The 15,918-nt window shown below is 42.7% G+C and overlaps 1 protein-coding gene across 4 annotated transcripts in view; it reads left to right on the forward strand.

Annotated features, from left to right (window-relative positions):
• The window catches only part of ndrg3a (ndrg family member 3a), a 31,752-nt gene that overhangs the window by 10,982 nt on the left and 4,852 nt on the right, over positions 1-15,918 (forward strand). For 2 of the 4 annotated variants that reach the window (XM_034584676.1, XM_034584677.1), the window contains exons 2-8: positions 2,419-2,502; positions 4,509-4,541; positions 13,659-13,764; positions 13,889-14,009; positions 14,289-14,351; positions 14,447-14,507; positions 15,487-15,573. In XM_034584676.1, coding sequence (XP_034440567.1) covers positions 2,446-2,502; positions 4,509-4,541; positions 13,659-13,764; positions 13,889-14,009; positions 14,289-14,351; positions 14,447-14,507; positions 15,487-15,573 — 528 coding nt within the window. In that variant the 5' untranslated portion in view covers positions 2,419-2,445. Of the gene's footprint in view, positions 1-2,418; positions 2,503-4,508; positions 4,542-9,798; positions 10,233-13,658; positions 13,765-13,888; positions 14,010-14,288; positions 14,352-14,446; positions 14,508-15,486; positions 15,574-15,918 lie in introns of those variants that run through there. The other 2 variants (XM_034584679.1, XM_034584680.1) reach the window with 2 other exon arrangements.

Consider the following 15,918-nt stretch of genomic DNA (forward strand, 5'->3'; position numbering starts at 1 on the left):
GGCTAGCCGGCTTAGAATAAACATCAGCAACCAGCTTTGTCTCTATGGCAACAGCTGCGCAGGATGAACGGTAGAGCAGGCATGGAGTAGGTAAGACAGGGTTTGGATGGCGGCGGATGTTGCTAAATGTGAGCTGGTGTTCTTTAAGGTGATTTGTTGCAAGGTTAAGGGCTGTGAGATCAGCTAGAGCCTACAGTTGTTTGTATTTCTATCAGGTGGACACCAAAGGATGAAGCACAGGATTTCAGTGGGTGAGTGACGGTCCTTTGTTGCTTGGGTAGCCTAGTATAAGGGGGTCAGTGGGGTTGGGCTATGAAAGCCACCCAGTCAATCTGTCAGTTGTTTTAAGCCCACCCTGACCCCGTCTTTCCCTTAACACCTCGATTACCCGGCTAGCCAGCTACAATTAAGGCGGCCTTGTACCTTCATCCCACTTTCTGCGACAGCCTGAGGAAGTATTGGATTGATCCGGCCAATACGCCCAATCTGCTCAAGCACGCAGAGTATTTGTTTTTCTTTTTTCCTTGTTCACTTGTCTAAATATTATTTAGTTCCACCCTTGAGCCGGATTTGTCAGCAGGGATTTTGCTGGGCATGTTTTCACTCCCCATGCTGATGGCTTCAATGCCTGTTGTTTTTACATTTTTCCCCACTCTGTTTTATGTAATTTGAGGATTGTGTTCAGTTCCACCCATCTGTTTCCCTGGTTGTTTCCAAGCAAGGTACAGTTTGTTTCCAGAGCAGGATGACCTATGACCTGATTCATGCGTCATCGGGCAGCTGCCCGTTCAGACATTTGTCATGCAATCGGAGAATGAAACTGCTGGTAGCAAAAACATGATGTGGCGTCAACATTGCTGGTACTTCCCCGCTGTTAACTGGCTGCAAAACTCATCACTAACCAATCCTGAAGGTTTCCTGATACCAGCAGCTCAAGGTCATTCTAAGGGGGTTGGCTTTGTCTCAGGAAGCGATTGTAGCTGCTTCTCTTGGCTACTCCTCAGCCCAATTGCATTTGCCCTTAATTCTTGTGTTTTTGCGATAGCATCATGTGCATATGCTCAGATAAATGCAAGCCCCCCCAAGGCTGGGTTTTGTGTGGTACAGGCTCATGAGGCTTTTTCTTCTTGTTGCATTGACCTCGAGGAGGCAGAGACTCTATCTGCTGTTTTGTGCAACATGAGCCACTCTGTTGGGCACAGTCAGGTAATTCAATACCACTTCCTGTCTTCACCTTGTGCAAACAGGCGAGGCTGAAGAGGTACCATTTCAGGGACAGTGGGGGGAGGGGGACATTTTTGTGTCAGCCGTCTGCTTGGTAATTACGTGCACGGACAAACGGCTGGCATTCGGAGGGAAAACAAATGAGGTTGGCTTTAGAGCTTCTTGGTAAACCTGGCCTGATCTGTCTTTGTGTGTGTGCATGTTTGAACATCACCTGTGTGGACTCAAAGTGTGACCTTCCCCTGAGTACTGAATGAAAAAATGCCCTCTATGTCTAGCAGGCTGGCTCTTGTACAGTATTATTATCACACACAGTACATATCTCATTGTGCCAGTGTGGAATCAGGGAGGCTACATACCCCAAAGAGAAAGAAAGAGATGCTGTCAGGACTGAACTGGTGATACAGCTACCTGTCGCCATGAACTACATCTGCTTCTACGACGATTAGTAATTTAATTTGTCAATTTTATTTAATTATGTTTGATACGTTGTAATTGGGAACTGAATACCTGATGAGTTTTGGGTTAAGTCCTTGTTGTGATGTGTATTTTTCACAATTTTCTGACATTTTACAAAGCTCTAACAATTAATATTTGACAAACAGCCCACAGCCACTATTAAACATAGCCCAAACCTGATCCTGGAAAAGCAATGGTTACACGAAAATATGCAACCTATACATCTCACCAACTCCCATCAGCCCTCTTGTCAAAGCTTCGTCCCCAAAACACTTGAACGCACACTGTCTGCTAGAGGACGACTTTTCTGTGACTTGCTCGTTACGTTCTGGGTATCGTCTCTGCTTCAGTGGTGATAGCCTCACGCGCAGCGAGAGAATGGGCAAGGGTGCAGGCAGGCCTGTGGGTTCGTGACGGAATTCAAATGATTGGTCATGTCTATTACAATCCTGTGAGGGCCACAGACACTGGCTTTTTTCAGTGGCTTTTTATTTATGGCTTTTGTAAAGTGACAAGGATTTCAATAAATAAGAAAAAGGGTTTCAGAAACAACTCACCAACCCTAGCTTTCACCAACTCCATTTGTCAGTTCTGAATATTCTGTTCCTTCATTCATTTTGAGTGGTGAATATGAAAGTGTGTTGTTCATGTTCATTTGTGAACAAAAAGTTGCCAATACTGCTTATTAAATGTTGATAAGTGATTGTAATGTTTTTCTCTCTTCTTCTTGAACAGACGGGTTTACAGTGACCAGAGAGGAAGATGGATGAGCTACAGGATGTACAGCTGACTGAGATCAAGCCGCTGCTGACCAATAAGGTGAGTTATGGTGAAAACAGAGAAGTAACAAGCTGCTGAGGCAACAGACACATGAACACATGTGTATAATCACACACATGGAGTGAACCGATGTATGGTGTGTTCTAAAAGTAAATGAGCACACCATATGGTTCTCCCAGGCAAATACATATGCTAATACACTAGACATGCACACTCTGCAGTTCCGTTCATCATAGTGAATTATTCATATCTTCTCGACTGTCGAGTGGAAAAAGAAAAAAAGGGAGAGCACCAGAGAGCAAGTTAATAGAAAAGAGAGGTTATAGACGGAATGAGGCAAGATAGATGAAGAAATAGGGAGCGCATAATGAAAAACAGTCTGAGGACAGGCAAGCAAAACTGGAGACAGATCAAAAGAGAAGCAGGAAGAAACCGCTCTCTTAGTTACAGAGCTTCAAAGACTAGCGAGTGAGAGACAGCAAAAACAGATGCATGGAGGAGAAAAAAAACCAAATTAGATGAAAGCTCTTCATCTCTCCTTCCGCCCTTCTCCTATATTTCTATTTGTAAGACTGCGTGGTAGTTAAGGTAGATATCCTGTTTAGGTGACATGATAAGGATATATATACATCATAAAAAACATGAGTGAAGAAAACTGGCACTGACCTCTTACTCCACCTAGTGGCCAGCTTAATAAAAAGACAAAGCAGGAGCCTTGAATGAAGATAGAGAGACGATGACACGATAACGTTGATGAAAGAAGCTTCTCATTTTCTCTCTGATCCTCTGTGGAAGTGATGAAAACCAGTTGTGATTACTGTTCAGATAATACATGTCTGAAAGATTACATGATGCAGCAAGGTAGATGGGAAATTTAGTATTTTCTGCAGCAGCCATGTAAACATAACAATGGTAAAGATGAGGTTATGGTCAAGGTTAAGAATGTACTATTATAGTTGTCTTCAAAGTAGAACATACACAGTAGGAGAATAGGAGGGAGTTAAAGGGTTAATTAACTGCTAGGCTAATATAACAATTGGCATGACAATATTGATATAATGAGCCTGATGCATTGAGCCTTCTTGCACTGTCCTCGCTCTCTTCTGTATGTTGAAGCGGCCAACTGTGATTAAAGAGCTTTGTGAACAGTCCTAAAAACTCAGTATTAATCTAGGAGCTAATGTTGCAGACAAGTTGTGGTTCATTTATCATGAAATCAATGCAAGGACATTTCTTCCTGTGTCAACCTTCATAGGGATTCCACCATACTTGGCACCCCAGAACAGCATTATAGAAAGAGAAAAGAGTCGATTTTGGCTAGAAACAGGTTTTTACCATGATTTCTGCTGAGCATCTATTTCAGTGGGGAAACAATTTTGTACCCATGGGTCTAGAGGCAGATGGTATCTACTGGTCTGGCCTACAACTGAATCTCACAAGAACTTTCTCTCTTGTCTGCTTCCCACTCTCACTTCTCTGCCCATATACTGTGTAGCCTCCTGCTGACTGAATAAAGCCAAAACACCAACTGAAAATAATAGGTAAAAATACTTCACCATTAATCAAGTTCTACACAGCAAAGTATTTAGTTTTTAAACTAGCGGAACTCATTTCACATGGTGTTGTCTAAAATGATGATTTAAGATGCATAAAAGATTTGCTGCAATTTTGTGTCACAATCGGCCGGACCAATAGATCCATAAACAACAACATGAAGTACTAACCACAGTTGGCTACACCCATCCATATCCTAAAGCATGCTGCAGATACTCATTGAAATTACACAAAGCTCACTTTTAATGTCGTGCAGTTTGCTGGAAACTGGGCACAGTTCTCTACCTGGATCTAAAAGATACCACGCATTAATTTTAACTGAAGTATAATGATGAATGTTTTTATCTAATTCTGACAAATTAAGTTACTAACCAAACATTTTAACAAATGGATGAAGGTAAAAACACACGCTCCTTCGTGTATATATATAAATATCTCATCTTTGACTCTGTGATATGTATTAATAACTTTCCTCTTTACTTTTCTTGCAGAATGCTCGGAACTTTCAAGACTTCGACTGTCAGGTGAGTGGTGCTCTTTGATCCTCCATAAACTGCTGTTGTGCAATTTTTATGGGGGTAGCAATCATGCGAGTGGAAGGGGATTGAGTACTGGGACGTGGCCCCATTCTTACCCCCCTACTGCTGAGCACATTTGTTTGCTTGCCCTACATCTGAACATTGTTCATCACCAGCAGTATCCAGTTTTATCACAAAACACTTGTTTGCAGAATGTTTTGCCCAGCTTGTTATACAAGCTTGTGGTTTGTTTATAATGATCGTGAGCAAAACAGGAAAACAGTAGATCAACATCAAAACAGGCCCCTTCCTGATTAAATGTCTGTTGCTGTTACTGTTACTATTACTAATGTGTGTGTCTGTGGAGAAAGGGCCACTTTGCTGTTTTGGCTCATTCCATTGTACTTGCAAGTAAGCGACAAATCACAAGGACACCAATTGAGTTGATACACATCATACTGTAAGGAGTTGAATGTTGAATAGGGTAGATTTTTTTAAATGTGAATTAATTCCTGGGCAGGGGTTTCGTTACACACGATTGAAGGTTGAACCTGTAACTTCAAGCATTGTTGAATTCATTTTTTGGTGTTTTGGATGTATTCATACCGCCTATGTGTGAATATGTTGCTGCTTGTGGACTGTGGAGCATTTATACTGATATGAGATGCCAATGCATTCAACATTAGCAGCTTATTTATTTGCGTTGTGGCTTTTTGGGATACACACAATAACGAATATTTGGATGTTGACCTATTGGGACTTATTTCTAAAATCAAATGTTTGGGAGGGGCAGCAGTGTCATCCTTAAGAAAGACTCAGAAAACTGTTGAATCATTCATGCAAGGTTGGGCACCCTGACGACCCTGCAGTGAAACTGTATGTATGACTGTATCAGTATGACTGAATGTACAGACTCCATTTATTGCCGTCTACTGCCAAATCATTACATAACAATGCAGCTAAACAGTATGATGGAACTAACTGGAAGTTAACAATGTGCATTTATACAGTGGACATTCCAACAACTGGTCAGAGTAGATGTAGGTGTGGCACTGTCTCTAGAGATTTTTAGAAGGACTTTCACGATTACAAAAAAAGGCAGCATTAAGCATCTTGTTTTGTACAGAGCTGTACATTTCAAACCACAAAGCAACAAATATTTGTGATATTTGTAGGGATGGTTCTCTTATCTCTGCTTGTGTGATGGATCTAGGGGATCTCTACAGAGTCTAGTAGTTGTTCGATGTAATGTCCTCCACAGTATAATTGGAGTGTTGCAGAGACTGTGTTTGCCTTTTCACTGTATTTCACTTTGCATCTCAGCCTCAGTCATTTAATGTGATGATATAAGAATAATTATCATTCAAGAAAAAGTGGTACTGGCCTTGAGTGGGCACTGCTCCAGATCCCTTTATTTGCATTGGGAATGAGACTCTGTGCTGTTGTGCATTCAATGAGTCTCTTGCATGAGGAGTGGAAGCAGCCTCTCTTCTTCATGAGCATCGTGACTGCAAAGGGTTAAACCTTTCATCCCTCTCTCACTTTTCTGCAGTCAGGGCTGCTTCCAGCATCCCACCAGAACTAAATATAGCTGCTGCAGTCAGGATACGAGAATGCGCATGTTAGCAGGAGCAGGCATGCTACATGTTCCCCAGCATTTAGTCCTGTCTGCATTGACACTAATTTATCAATTAGCTATTCTTTACACAGATGGTTCAGTCCAGGTCCCCCAATTGTACTTTAAAGAGAATATCAGAATTAGTCTCAGTGGCAATGAGGGAGAGACTTCAGTGTATTTGACCTTATTTCCATGGCAGCCATTTTGACCTCACACAGTCACATTCAGGAGAATTATTAACATAAATCCTGATAATTTATTGAAATCTATAATGAAGTTTTCATATACGTATGTCAAATAGATTAATTAAGTAACACCTGCTTTTGCTCTTAAATATCTATTAGTAAAAATGCCTTTTATCAAATTTGTTAGCAATCTTGGCTTGGAACAATTAGAATGTGTACATTAAAACTAATTTTATTTCTGAATACATACTTTAGATAATATAAGATAAAGTGAAATGCAAGTATTTTAAAAAACATTTTAAACTGTAAGGGCAGAAATTATAAGAAATGGTGTGTGGGTAGCTTATTTGCTATTTAGCAGTTAGCTTCAGTTTCTATCCAACTACACAATTCAGCTGGCTAAAGATATTAACTACATGAAATGATCATTTGTATTCCCCTAGATTTTGGTCTTGTGCATACAACTGGGCTGAACTCAAATGGGATGTAAACTTCCACATATCCATTCTTGAAATAGGGTATTTAATTTAATTGAACCTGACTAGTGCTGTCACATGGTGTGATATAGTAGGAGCGCATATGCAGTACAAGAATATATTGTGTGGGAGGGGTCCTCACCGCTGCACCATCTCTCTGTGCAGCCAGTGTGACATTCCAGCAGCTGGGGGACAAATCCAGCTGCTCTTCTCTTGTCTTCTCTGCTGCTACAGCTCCCACCACAGGCGGTCCACAGGTACTGCAACAGTCATATCACAACCCTGTGCAGTGTGCATGAGGATGGTGGTGGTAGTGAGGTGGGGTCATAGAGAAGAACATAAAGGCCAAGGGCGTAGTGCTGCAGTCCTGTAGTCTCCCATGATGTTCTCCTTGGCCACTGTGAGGTGAGGGAGGGAGGTAGGAGTGAGTCAGCCCCCTTTACCCATGGGATCGGCTGTTTTAAGTGCATACTTAAGAACACAGAGTTGCTGTACTTCAGGGAGATGGAAAGGGCTGACTGTACACTTTAAAAATAGAACATAGTCAGGTTTATGGAGTTTGCTGGGAGAGCGAAATGTTGAGATATTTGTCTCCATGGAATCTTTGCTTGGTTTGTTTTTAATATTGTCTGAAATGTTCTGTGAGGTTGTAAATGTGTCCGTTTATTACTTTTAATATTTTTTCCAAATAGGATAATTATCTTCACTTATCATTTACACACCATTTGTATTCTTGACCTTGTGCCACTTCAACTCTAAGACTAGAAAATAAAATCGTCCATTTTCCTATATTAGCTGCCAAGTCATGTCTTCATTCAATCCTCACTGTCTCAGTAAGCTCAGCAGAGGGCGCCATAGGCCTGGTCATTGTGCGGCTGGAGGGCTCTGATGTGTGATGTTGCATGGTGGATTTCATGTCATGTTGTAGACATTTTTTTAGCGGAATAATTTTTACCTCAGATGCTGCTGTTGAACTAAGCTCTGCAGAACAGCATCACTTTGTGCCGATATGAATCCTACGAGTCTTCTGACACACATGATGACTCACAAAGAGGCCCCTATCGAGGAAAGGGTGTGCATGTGTTCGTTCGTCACACATGAGCTGATTGTGATTGCATGCAGTTATAATTGGTGAACATGTACTCAGTCACATTCTCATCACAGTCTGATGAGTCTTATCACAATTTTTTTAAACCATACACAGGAAAAGAGTCTGTGGAAAATAAACAGTGGGCATTATATTGTACAAAAACCACTAATTGCTAATTTGTTTAGAATTTTGTAAATATATTCTCAGTAAATGCATATCACCATTTACAGCCCTGCACAATTACAAATGAAACACAACTAAATAACTTCAAGTAGAAAAAGGAAGAGAGAAAGGAAGAGACAGTAAATGCAATTGTGTAGTTCTTTCAATACATGCACTACATTTGTGTCAGTGCCACCCTCTGTGGGTTAGGACGGGAACAATTTAAAGGATAAACTACAGTTACCACCCAAGCGTGCTGTTGTGTTTGATATTGACTAACCAATGAAGCATCCCCGTCTGTGTAATACCGCCCCCTCTGTGCTGTCTTCATGTGACATTGGCTGCACAGAACAGCCAGTCTCAAACAAAGGTGTGATGTCCTGCACTGCTAGCAGTTGTGCATGTGACAGAGGAGAATAGAAAAAGGACAGATCAATAATGACTCAACGGGAGGTTTAGATGAAACAGATCCTCTTATGTAGGGTTGTGATTGTTCGATAGTGAGAGAGGGGGGTTTATTTTCTGGTAGCCTGAAACATAATAGTGAATGAATAATTTATCTTTATATGGACACTGTGTTGTACTGCAAGTTTAAAGGGATAGTTTGCCCAAAAAGGACAATTCACTCATTATCTACTCACCACTATGCCAAGGGAGGGGTGGGTGAAGTGTTTGAGTCCACAAAACATTTCTGGACTCTCGACAGCCGAATCCAATACAATTGAAGTTAAATGCGACCGCTTGTTCAGACGTAATAAAACCACAGAAAAAACATCACATGCCTCCATACTGCTCGTGTGGTGTCATCTAAGTGTCCGCAAGCCCCGACATTCATATTTGATTCGAAACGGCGTCGTTTACACCGTGTTTTTAGCCTAAATGTTGATATCTTCCTACGAGGTGTGTTCACGGACCCCCGGGCACACCATCGTGTGGCTGCGTCCACTAGCTTTGCTACTTCCTGTAGTAGACATTAAGGCTTAAATCACAGTGTAAATGACCTCGTTGCGAGTTGAAAACAAATGTTAGGGCTTGCAGACACTTGGATGACACCACACAAGCTGTATGGAGGCATGTTATGTTTTTTCTCTTGTTTTATTCCGTCTGAAAAAGATGTCGCCTGGGCTAAACACTGATTACCCCTGAAACTCCTGAAGTGTTTTGTGGACTCAAACACCCACCTCTCCATTGGCATAGTGGTGAGTAAATAATGAGTGGATTTTCATTTTTCGGTGAACTATCCCTTTAACATGATAAAGGAGTGTTGCAGTATGAGCCAACATTTGCTGATGTATGTCAGACTCTGTTTAAACTGCTTCAGGGTTGTCCCTCTGAGTCACTCACCCTTGCACATGTAAGTTATGATATCATTAATATTATTTCTGATTATAGTCATTCACATAATCCTACATCTCATGTAGGAGCTGAGGTCAATTGGATTTTTCTCCCTTAGCAAGGTGAAGCTGGAGGCAGATTTTAAATCTCAGTGAGGAGCAGCCATTTTGCTGATGCTGAATACATCCCAGGGTGAACTCTCTCCTCTCATCTCCTCTTGCCTGTATCACTGTGTGACGTTAGCAGCCTGCCCATTTTTCCTGGACTGCCTCTGCATCCCTTGCACCCCATCACCCCTCTTTTCCCTCCCACTCTCCCCCTCCCCCTCCTCTCCGTTCTCGTCTAAGCCCCACCCTCTCCCTCTACCCACCTGACCCTCCGCAATCCAATTAGACGCACCGATGGCTGGATGTAGAGACGCGTTGTGACTACCAAGCATAAACTGCATTCTCACTCTCTCCTCCCACTTCTGTCTCTTTTCCTGCTCTCGTTCCCACCTCTTGTCCCTGTCTCTCTCTTGTTGTCTCTGCATCTTGCCCACCCCTCTGCGTCAGCTTTCATTCAGATTATTTACCCATCTCCTCCTCACTCCCTCTGCTGTGTCTTTCTCCTCCCTCTCTTCATCTCTTCCTTGTTGCTTGCTGCTCTAGCCTCCTCACCCTACATTCCTCCCTTCCTACTAACGCTCCCTCCCTCCTCCTCCTCCTTTGGAGATTTTCAAAGCTGCTCAGCACACACTTGCACATAGCATAACACACTCCTCTCCTGCGTGGGAAAAACATGTCAGCTATTCTGGACCTGGACCAGATTGCATGCTCTGGGAATGGAGTGGTGAGTGACAAATGCGTCTTGCCTTCCATGACACACCTGGCTGGGTCCTTGCAGTAGAGGGTTCAGATTGGGAGGGGGGTTGTTGTGTGTTTTTTCTCCTAAGACAGGGTGACAGCAGCTGGCTCCAGGAAATGGAAAGCTGGTGGTGGTCTTTGCTGGCTTGCTTGTCACCACCTTAAGCAGATGGCTGAGACTTTGGGCTTTTTCTCTTTGGGCAGCTGCTAGTTTGGACTCAACATTTGTTGTGTGCGTGTGTGTCTACAGGTCATACAGTGACCATGTTTGCACAGACTCGGTGCAAGCGAAGCATGCCCGGGGTGCAGTGGTGCAGTTTAATGTGATGATATGAAAGATTCATGTGTCTTGTGCTCAAGTGTCTCTAAATCTGCAAATGCCACGGTCAGAGGATGTGTACGAGCCTCTGTGTGTTGTCCATCAATAGGGTCACTGCTATTTGCGGATTTTGTTTCTGTACATATTGAATGTGTTTTTTTTCTGTTTATCCATAACTGCAGGGATTCAAGTGTTTCTCAGTAAACTAGTTTATGGCAGAAGGTGGTGCATGGTGCCAACATTGAATTCTTTATGCTGTTATCACACACACACACACACACACCCCTCCCCTGCAGAGACCTTGAGTTTGTAGCTTCATCATCCCACTGCTCCGATGACACACGCTTACTGTGTGAATGCTGCAGGTAGGAGCGCCTCTGTGTCAGAAAGGGAGCAGGGTGGCATGTACCTGTGATGATCCTACATACAAACATATTGTATGGAGGTGTGGATGTGTACACTAAAGGCATTGGTAGGCTGTTGGATGTTTATGCTCTGTAATTCTGCTCTTCGGGGAGGGCAGGAGGGATTGATGAGTTAAATTATTGCAGGAAGAAGAACAGCATGATATATTGCTCTCCTTTTCTCACCTCACCTCCCTCACTGTTCTTCATTCTAGGACCAAAACACCAAGACCATACCTCCCCCGCTGGCCTGGGGGAGGCTCCCTGAAGCTCCAATTCTCAAAGAATAAACCCCCTACTCAGTATTCCTGTCTCACATACAACCTCCCAAATACACATACACTTGTTGTCCAACTGCAACCCCCACCATGAATGTATGAACGGGGGAGAAGGTTGCTCTCAATGCAGTGCTCTCCTTCCTTTTCCCCTCTAGCTGTCTAGGTTAGCAGCCCCACCCTATGTCTGTTTTCTTCTGATGCTTCAGTGTGTACACATATACCAATATGATTGTGTGTGTGTGTGTGTTTGTCTGACAGGAAATGATGAGTCCAAGCTCTCAGATCAATACCACTTATAAACTATGCCAAGAGCTAAATGGATAAATAAGAGGTGCTTCATTCCCTTTCCACTGCCCTTTTTTCCATAATTCTTCACCCTTGTTTGTGCAGGACGGGGCTGGAACGACGTGATAAATTAAAGCAATGCACCCCTCTGTTTTAAGGCACGCCCTTCTGTTAGTCATATGACTCCCCCTGTCTTCATTTCTCCTGTCTCTGTCACTCGGTCCATGCTTTCACGCTCTATTTCCTCCCATCCACTTCAAGACCCTCTCCATCTCTTTTTCTATTTGTCTCACCTTTACCGATACTAGTTTTTTCGGGCCGATACAGATTACAACCCACTATATAGGTTGTTATACTTTTACAACAATAATGGTATATCTGTGATAGGACGATATCTGCCATGCTATCACAATTTCATTGCAGTGATGGGGCACACATGTCTGCTTTTTCTGGCGCATGTACAGTACACACACACACGACAGAAGGCCGACATTTGAACAAGTATGTTTGTATCTCAGACCAAAGTGTCTTTTCCAACACAGAGTGTCCTTGACTCTGTCCTTGACTAAAAATGAAAACTCTGTACCACCATAGCAGAGTTTCCTCTGCGTATTTAACTGGTTGATCTACCTCTTAATAGGCTGAGGTTGCAGAATCGTTTCATATCTGTGAAAAGGCCTGAGATGAACATTAGCCTTTCCGTCAGCAGAAGGGTTTCTTCAGGTTTTTTCCCTTGTGCATAGTTTTTTCACGTTGGGTGCGACAGGCTAATCTCTGCACCAACACCCACTCAAATGAAGATGTCTCATTCCGTCGATGACAGGATAAACAATTCCCTCGTTTCTCTCTCCCTGTGTCCATTTCAAATCGCAGATATGCAAATTACTGCAGCCCTGTCCTTGACAATTTACCCTTATCCCCTCTTAGGAGTGTGACATATGTCCGTCAGCCAAACGCCTGCATGGGGAACACAGGGAGGCAAGTGGCAGAGTGTACAGTCAGAGTCACGCTTCCTCTGTGTCTGCCAGTCATAAGCAGCATCTCTCATCCGCCCAGGCTCGCTCTCTTTATTATTGATGACCAGTGGGCCTTGAGACCAGACGAGCTCTGGGCTCCGCCCGCTGCTCCCTCTCTGTGCAGTACACACACACACACACACGCAGATAGCTACGTCATGGACAGTGTTCTATGCAGCACCAAGTCATGCTGACCTTGGGAAGGTGGTTTGCGTGTGTGTGCGTGTGTGTGTGTTTTTGTTGGTTGGTGTTGTATACAATTATGCTGTATTTCTGCGGAAAGTCTGTTAACTAGCTTTGTCACTTAACGTACATTGTATCACTCCTAATCATGTCACGTCCCACACTCTTTCTGACTCCCATAAGCACCACAAGCATGTTTTTGCTGTCTCATCTTTTAGCCACCTTCCCCCATTTATCTCAAGAAAAAGTAAGTGTCAGCTCCCAGCCATTTGATTTATTTCTTTTACCGAAGCACCATAACGTACTAATGTAGGGCTTCCTTGTGCTTAATAGGGAATGCAATTCAAAAGAAAGCAGCGAGAGATTGAAGCTGGTGTAAGCTCTTTGAATTTTAATGGGTCTTTCTGCAAAGAAATTCAACAAGTCAAATGAGTCATAGTTGTGAAAGCGCTGTTGGTTTCAGACCGTTGGATATAAAGTCTTTTCCCAACTGAAAAGACTGTTTCTCAGACAGCCTGTTCAGTGCATTGTTTGTCCAAGGGCACAGGGGATGTGTGGTGGAGATGAGAGGGGCATGCTTTGCATCCTTAATCTGATGTTTACTAAAATGTTGTGTTGGTCTGTGGGTGTTTACTTGAGGGAATATGTTCCCTCTGTGTTGGATTGTTGTGTATAAAATAATTATTTCTGTGTTCAAGCTGGGTGGTAGTCTTGATATAGGTCGAACATTGAGCACTACTGATTTATTATTATTCTGCAACTATATTTTTGTGCTCAGTTATCATATGGGAGTCATGCATGGATTTCTGGGTATACTCAATGATCCCTGTTTACATCAATATGGTAGTTTGACAGGAGAGGAGAAATTAACAACATGGGTTTGGTTATTGTAATGAAGGAATGTGTTTTTTTTTTTTGTGGCTGCAGGAGCATGACATCGAGACTCCCAATGGCGTTCTCCATGTGACGATGAGAGGCGTTCCCAAGGGCAACAGACCTGTCATCCTCACCTATCACGACATCGGGCTCAACCGTAAGTCAGCCAGTAACAGACTTGTCAGTGCACGATGTCCTGGGTGTGGTGACACTGTTTTGTTTCAGCCTCTGCATCTCAGAGCCACACTCAGTGTGTCTTCTTTTTATCTGCTCCTTTCCAGACAAGTCGTGCTTCAATACCCTGTTCAACTATGAGGATATGCAGGAGATCACACAGCACTTTGCAGTGGTTCATGTGGACGCACCCGGCCAGCAGGAAGGAGCACCTCCCTTCCCCAGTGGGTGGGTGTCAGGCTGGTTTTACCTTCTCTGATAAATGGGAACTAATTTATTTCAGTGCTGTTGGAAGAGCTGCAATCAATTATTTTAGTCAGAATGTAAAGTGAGCTGGTCGTTCATTTGTTAATGGAAGCACATTAATTGTCAAACCAGTTAGTCAAAATCTCAACGTGTGTGAGTATTAAAATTAATGAACAGTTTAATTTCTCATATTTATTCAAACTAAGAATTGAGCATGTACGAACTCACACTGACTTGCATGTTTTTTTCATCTGTCTGCAGTTATCGCTACCCGACCATGGATGAGCTGGCTGAAATGCTGCCCTCTGTGATGACTCAGCTCAAGTAAATGCCTCCCCTTTTTGCTAGCTGAATAATGAGAATGTGCATAAATTAATTATTCAACTCCAGTCTTGTGGTAACTGACGGTTTCTATGCAGGGTCAACAGCGTGATCGGGATTGGCGTGGGAGCAGGAGCATACATCCTCAGCCGCTTTGCAGTGAGTCCACAACAGGATCAGAACATCTACAGTCAGCCCTCTTTAGTTATCTGTTCTTGTTCTGTGTCCCATTCTTTTTTTGTCCCCCTGGCTGTAATAGGCAAAGGTTTTCAGGCCAAACAGCTTGTTACACTGAACATTAAAGCCTCCTATCAAGCCCACACAGGCCATCAGGTTGCTCTACGTGTGCCGCAAACACTGCAATTCCCCTGATGATGAACCACCTTGGCCATTCTCTCCTTTTTGAGTTTCTTTTGTCTTTTTTCTACACTCAAAACAGTGGAGCTAAAATAACCACAATCTGTGTACAATAGAACTAGAAGCTAGAAGTGAAGGAGAGTAGCTAGGGAGAACTGCAAGATGAATAATGAAAAAAAAAGAATAGTTAGTGAGGGGTAAAAAAGGGAAGGTGCTGGGATTAGGATTTCTAACACCAGGCTCTCTGTGGAGAGTCTACTCTTGCTTACAATTAATGAAGGAAAATTGATTCTGAAATGCATTTGCTTTAACCGGCTTGGGACTAAATGCATTTACCCTTGATAGATTTATAGCAGCTGTTGCTGCATTGCATTTGCATCATGTTGACAGCAGCATCCGCAGTATTCCCTCTGCATCGGTCGTGATAGATCTTAGATTTCCACAGACATCCTCTTTCTGCCAGTACCAAAACCTCACCCTTTAATTTAGACGGCCCTGTATTCCATATTCATTGTTTCATGTTTTTGTTTGAACTGACATGCTTCACTTTTCATCATGTTTTCATGTCTAGAGATCAGTGCAGTGTTTTACCCTCTACCTGCACTATTGAGAGAATACACAAAATGGATGGACCAATGGATGCTCAGATTAAACTGTACTATACTATACTGTAGATGTAGAAAAAAAGGAAAACTAAAAGCAAACCAAAAGCAAAACACCACTAAGGAAAGACCAAATCAAACTGTTTAGTTGATGTTGACACGTGTTCTTCCCTTCCCAGCTGAACAACCCCACTCTGGTGGAGGGACTGGTCCTGATTGATGTCGACCCATGTGCAGAAGGATGGATTGACTGGGCAGCGTCAAAGGTCTGTATTACTATCATAACACTATAAACCAGAAAGTCCTCAGTGCATTCTGCAGCACAGAGTGTTTACCTAAATAATTTATCTTCCATTTCAGTTCAGTTTCCAGCCTTTTGTGAGGTTGTGATTAATGAATGTTGGAGTTCACCCTCCCTTCTATATGCTTCATCTTAACAATACTATTTTAAGCTCAATATATATATGTTTTTATTCCCATCATAATAGCATTAAAAACAAAGGTAGAGGCTCTAATTCTGTGTTAATTTGATGATGCCTGCTGTTTTTAGGTTTAGAACTCGCCAAAGTTAATGAAAACGAAGTTAACGTGTTAGAGCAGCATGTACTCTC

The sequence above is a fragment of the Hippoglossus hippoglossus genome, chromosome 5, assembly GCF_009819705.1.
Source record: "Hippoglossus hippoglossus isolate fHipHip1 chromosome 5, fHipHip1.pri, whole genome shotgun sequence".
In the NCBI taxonomy this organism is placed as follows: Eukaryota; Metazoa; Chordata; class Actinopteri; order Pleuronectiformes; family Pleuronectidae; genus Hippoglossus; species Hippoglossus hippoglossus.